This window comes from Bubalus kerabau, chromosome 8, assembly GCF_029407905.1.
Source record: "Bubalus kerabau isolate K-KA32 ecotype Philippines breed swamp buffalo chromosome 8, PCC_UOA_SB_1v2, whole genome shotgun sequence".
NCBI lineage: Eukaryota > Metazoa > Chordata > Mammalia > Artiodactyla > Bovidae > Bubalus > Bubalus kerabau.
In genome coordinates, this window is record NC_073631.1 from 109,319,063 (window position 1) to 109,324,851 (window position 5,789).

The window sequence follows — 5,789 nt, forward strand, 5'->3', positions numbered from 1 at the left end:
ATGTGCCTTGGTCTCCTGTGCTGTGTGGCTCTTTTTATCTGGGGAGCAGGTGAGGTGAATTTCTTGGATTCTAGATTCAGGACTTTCTCCTTTGGCTGCAAAATCAGGCTCCTTCAAGGGCTTTTTGTGAACTTTCTGTCTCTTTCCTTACAGGCTCCACGGACACTGAAGTCACTCAGAGTCCAAGTCATCTGGTCAAAGGAAAAGGCCAGAAAGCAAAGATGGATTGTGTCCCCATAAGAGGACATATTAATGTTTACTGGTATCGCAGGAAGCTGGAAGAAGCATTCGAGTTCTTGGTTTACTTTCAGGAGCAAGACATTGTGAAAGGCACAGAAGTGTTCAAAGAGCGATTTTCAGCTGATTGTCCCCAAAACTCACCCTGCAGCCTGGAAATCAACTCCACCGAGGCAGCGGACTCGGCTCTGTATTTCTGTGCCAGCAGCCAGTCCACAGTGCTGCACGTCAGCTCTTCTTAGAGCTCAAACTAACCGTGGACCCAGCTCAGGAAATCAGTGGTGTCATTGGAGGGTAGGAACTAACAGAAACCCACCTTGAAAGAGCATAAAGCAGAAGGAAAAATCTGTAAATGGCCACACAGGATGAGCAGAAGGGGAGGTGGAAAACAGCTGGTGGGAACACAAACCCAAGGACGGGGCACGAAGCTGTAAGGGGTCTCAGATTCCCCAGTTTGCAGGGTATCTGGCAAAGGAGAGACACAGGATGTGACCTTGATGGGTTCCTAACAATCTTTATTAAGAAGTGTAATTTTGAGCTTTTCACCTGGCAAAACTGCGTTTTCAGAAATAAGGATAATCAAGAGAGGCACCCTGATCACTTTGCTCAGCACAGTAATTGATCCAGACCCAGGGACTCCTTAGGGGTTCATGGCTGCTTCTCTCTGCTGTCCCTGCCAGAGGAGCTGAGCAAGAAACTCAGCAACTCCCTAGGTCCTGAATACTACAATTACACAAGCTTTAAAAGCAACAACTCTGCAATAAAATGCACCCAATTTGAGTGTATGTTTCAATACTTTTTGAGGAGATTTTACACCTGTATAGATAGCTGGCTGGAGAAGGCAATGGCACCCTACTCCAGTACTCTTGCCTGGAAAGTCCCATTGACGGAGGAGCCTGGTGGGCTGCAGTCCATGGGGTTGCTAGGAGTCCGACATGACTGAGTGACTTCACTTTCACTTTTCACTTTCATGCATTGGAGAAGGAAATGGCAACCCACTCCAGTGTTCTTGCCTGGAGAATCCCAGGGATGGGGGAGCCTGATGAGCTGCTGTCTATGTGGTCACACAGAGTCAGACACGACTGAAGCGATTTATCAGCATAGGTAGCTGGCATGACAATCAAGACACAGAATACTTCTCCCTCCCCTAAAAGTCCCTCCTTGCTGTTTTATTGAGGTCTTTTTAAGTTCTTTAAGCTTGGCTTCTTAGTTTTTAATCATAAGATCATAGCATCCAATCCCATCACTTCATGGCTAATAGATGAGGAAAAATTGGAAACAGTGAAAGACTTTATTTTCTTGGGCTCCCAAATCACTGCAGATGGTGACTGCAGGCATGAAATTAAAAGACACTTGCTTCTTGGAAGAAAAGGTATGACAAACCTAGACAGTGTATTAAAAAGCAGACATCACTTTGCTGACAAAGGTCCATATTGTCCAACTATGGTTTTTCAATATTCATGTACAGATGTGAGTTGAACCACAAAGAAGTCTGAGAGCCAAAGAATTGATGCTTTTGAAATGTGGTGCTGGAGAAAACTCTTGAGAGTCCTTTGGACAGCAAGGAAATCAAACCAATCAATCCTAAATGAAATCAACTCTGAATATTCATTGGAAGGACTAATACTAAAGCTGAAGCTCCAAGAGTTTGGTCATTTGATGTGAAAAGCCGACTCATTGGGAAAGACCCTAATGCTGAGAAAGATTGAAGGCAGCAGGAGAAGGGGATGACAGAGGATGAGATGGCTGGATGGCATCACCGACTCAGTGGGCACGAGTTTGAGTAAACTCCAGGAGTTGGTGATGGACAGGGAGGCCTGGTGTGCTGCAGTCCATGGGTTCGCAAAGAGTTGGACACGACTCAGCGACTGAACTGAACTGATGCTAACTCATTAAACTGTGTACATTAAATATGTGCAGTTTTGGTACATAAATGATAGCTCAATGAAGCTGTTAAAAATAATTAGACAGTAAGTAAATCTAGGGCTTCCCTGATAGCTCAGTTGGTAAATAATCGCCTTCAATGCAGGAGACCCCGGTTCGATTCCTGGGTCGGGAAGATCCACTGGAGAAGGGATAGGCTACCCACTCCAGTATTCTTGGACTACCCTTCTGGCTCAGCTGGTAAAGAATCTACCTGCAATGTGGAAGACCTGGGTTCAAACTCTGGGTTGGGAGGAAGCTGTTAAAAATAAATAAAGGGCAAGTAAATGTAATTCAAGCCAAAAGGGCTGCTTAGAACAGTGTGTGTATGCTTGCTCAGACGTGTCCCACTCTTTGCAACACCATGGACTGTAGTCCACCAGGCTCTTCTGTCTGTGGGATTTTCCAGGCAAGAATACTGGAGTGGGTTGCCATTTCCTTCTCCAGTTCATGAAACTGAAAAGTGAAAGTAAAGTTGCTCATTCATGTCCGACTCTTCACGACCCCAGGGACTGTAGCCTACCAGGCACCTCTGTCCATGGGATATTCCAGGCAAGAGTACTGGAGTGGGTTGACATTGCCTTCTCCAGAAAAGAGTGCAAAGGCCATTAAGCTAGGAAACAATATTCTTTCTAATGAACGGTGCTAGGAAAACTGGATATCCATGTACAAAAGAATACAGTTGTGTCCCTTCCTCATACCATAGACAAAAATTCACTCAAATGTATCAAAGAGCTAAGTATAAGATCTGAGATTATTCTTAGAAGAAAACAAAGGTGTAAATCTTCATGATGATGAAAATGGCAATGATTTAACTATCACACCAAAACCACAGGCAGCTAAGAAAAGCTAGGTAGGCTGGAATTCTTTGAACTGAAAAAAAAAAAAAAGTTTGTGCTTCAAAGAGCACTCTCAAGAGAGGTAAAGATAACCTCCAAAATGAGAAAACTGATTTCTTATTTTATTAATAAAATTAATTTATTAATAATTTTAATAATAACATTATTAATGTTGATGATATTTTAATAATTAATTTATTGATAAAATATGATTTATTAATCATATATCTATGATACATATTTTAAAGCTTATATATATATTTAAAAAAGCTTACAACTCAACAATAAAAAGACAAATAATCCAACTTTAAAGTGAGCAAAAGATCTAAATACACATCTTCAAAGAAGATATGTAAGTGTCCAATAAATGTAGCAGATAGTCAGCATCATTAATCATTAAAGAAATGAAATGAAAATCACAGTAAGATGCCATCTCACATCCACTTGGCATGATGAAAATGACAGACAACAACAAATTTGGGGGCAGCTGGGGAGGAATTGGGCACCACGTGCATTGCTGGTGGGAATGGAAAATGGTACAGCCACTGTGTAAAATGTATGAGTAGTTCTTCGAAAGTTAAAGTGGAATTACCATATAACCTAGCAATTTCAACTGAAAGCATGTGTCCACACAAAAACTTTCACGTGTGTGTTCAGGCAGCATTATCTGTAATAGCCAAAAAAGTGAAGAGATAACTCATTTCCCTACTGCCCTAGCAGCCTGAGGATTCCTGGATCTGACAGCATCCTGAAAGAGTCCCTTCAGGCTAGACGTGTGTGTTCAGTGATGGGCATTTTTGTCAATAGCATTAGTGAACAATTAGGAGTGTTTTCAGGAGAAATGACTGAGCGGATTCTAAGTGGTGAAGGCAGCTAAGTTCTGATTGAAGCATATAATTGGGTAAGCCTATGACAATAAGAGAGACCCTTTGAAGAAGGCCTGAGAACCCTACTATTATAAAAGAAGGTCTTGAGCCATAGTTATTTGGACACTAAAAGTTACTATGATCTTATTTATTATTCGAGGTCTGAAGCATCCTAGATGTACAAGGTACATCGCCTCCAGGGAGTCTGTGCGTTCTAAAAGGGAGGGATGGTGTCTAATTCCTTCTTTGCATCTTCTTTCATATAATTATCTACTGTCACAGGGTAGGAAAGGACAAAAGAATAGAAGGAAAGAAGATCCCTCACACACAGGTATCATTCGTGATTAAAGAGAATAATACAAATAAATAGAATGAGACAAAAGGTTTGAGAGGGAGAGTTTATGGTTTTTCTAGTGACTGTTCTTTGTATTACTTACATCAAAAAAATCAAGTAGAATAATAACGGAGAATAAAATGGATTATGAACCATTAACTAAGGTTCTCTCAAGATGCTTGAAGCCCTGCTTAGCTGAGGTGGAGGAAAGAAACTGAGTCAAATCCTTTTCTGTCTCTATTGTTTTTCGGCAGAAATTCTTGTCTCCACTTCCCTGCCTCTCAACAAACGTACCTAAATATCACATATAGTCACTCCCTGTACTCAGTAATGGAAAATGGAAAGATGATACAAGCCAATGAAAGAAAATGGAGGAATTAAAAGTAAAAAGTGTGCAGAAGTGGCACAAACTGTTTCAGAAGCTAAGGACTGATAACGAAGCTACTCACCTCTCAACACTATGACCATAGTGAAACATTCTAAACCAGGTTGTGTGCATAATTCAGAGGGAAAAAAGACTAATCTTGAACCTCAGTTCCATTTAAGTGACGTACAAGATTAATTCTGGAGACAATGGGATGCACTGGAAATGGTGACCTCACAGGAAAACCCGCCTAATAAAAGCCAGCTTTGAGCTCTAGCTCCCCGAGCTGATGCAGTAAATATACTCCCTGGTCCTGCCTGCAGGCTCCCCTTCATGCCCAACCCTCCCATGGGCACCAGCCTACTCAGCTGAGGGGTCATCTGGCTCCTGGCGGCAGTGAGTTTTGAGCTAACAGATCAGCATCACTGGACTTTATCTGTGGGTCAACACCTGTGTCTCGAATATGCCCTGGACCTCCATGTTGCCCAGAGATGTTCTAAAAGGTATTGACATTCATACCAATGCAAATAATTGCATTTTGGAGTACAAAGCAAAATTCCTGTGAACTTTTAAATGAATGAAGGAGACTTCAAACATTTCTGAGCTCCCCTTGCCTTGCTTCACTGGAAGGCACTCACGTCCCCTTCTATTAAAACTCTGTCTCATGCAGTCCCTTCAGCTCTGAGGTCCCATGAATGTTGGCAACACCAGGAACCCAAGACACCATGTCAGGGGTGAAGAACAGGAGGTAACACTGAGATGCAGCCCAGTGAAAAGATACAGTTAAGTTTCCTATCAGCAGCTCCTGGAGGAAGATCTGAAATTCATGATTGACCTTGAGGAAGCGAAAAATCATACATGAGTCAGGAATGCCACTGGAGCGCTTTTCTGCTGAATTACCCAAAGAGGGACCCAGTGTCTTGAAGATACAGTTGGTGGAGCTGGGAGACTCTCCAGTGTGTTTCTGGGCCAGTTCCTAATCCATATCAATGCAGTCACGTCCTTTCACTTCACAAACATTCTCCAGCCCCATCCCAGAAACAGCCGTGGGATGGGGAAGCCGACATGTCTGATTAGTGAAACTGGCTACAAAGCCTTCCAACGGATGAAGATGGAGATAGGAGAGGGCTGGAACACGCCAACTGAGGCTCAGGGATGAAGACTCTGTTACCCCAAAACGGGAACATAATTTAGAACAACATCATTTGTGATGGGAAATATGCATT

At 42.5% G+C, this 5,789-nt stretch overlaps 1 gene segment (V, D, J or C); it reads left to right on the forward strand.

Moving 5' to 3' along the window:
* On the forward strand, positions 1 to 479 carry LOC129658433 (probable non-functional T cell receptor beta variable 23-1). The segment is given in 2 exon segments: positions 1 to 49; positions 154 to 479. Coding segments are annotated over 2 exon segments (375 nt in total).
* Positions 480 to 5,789: the final 5,310 nt, after the last annotated feature.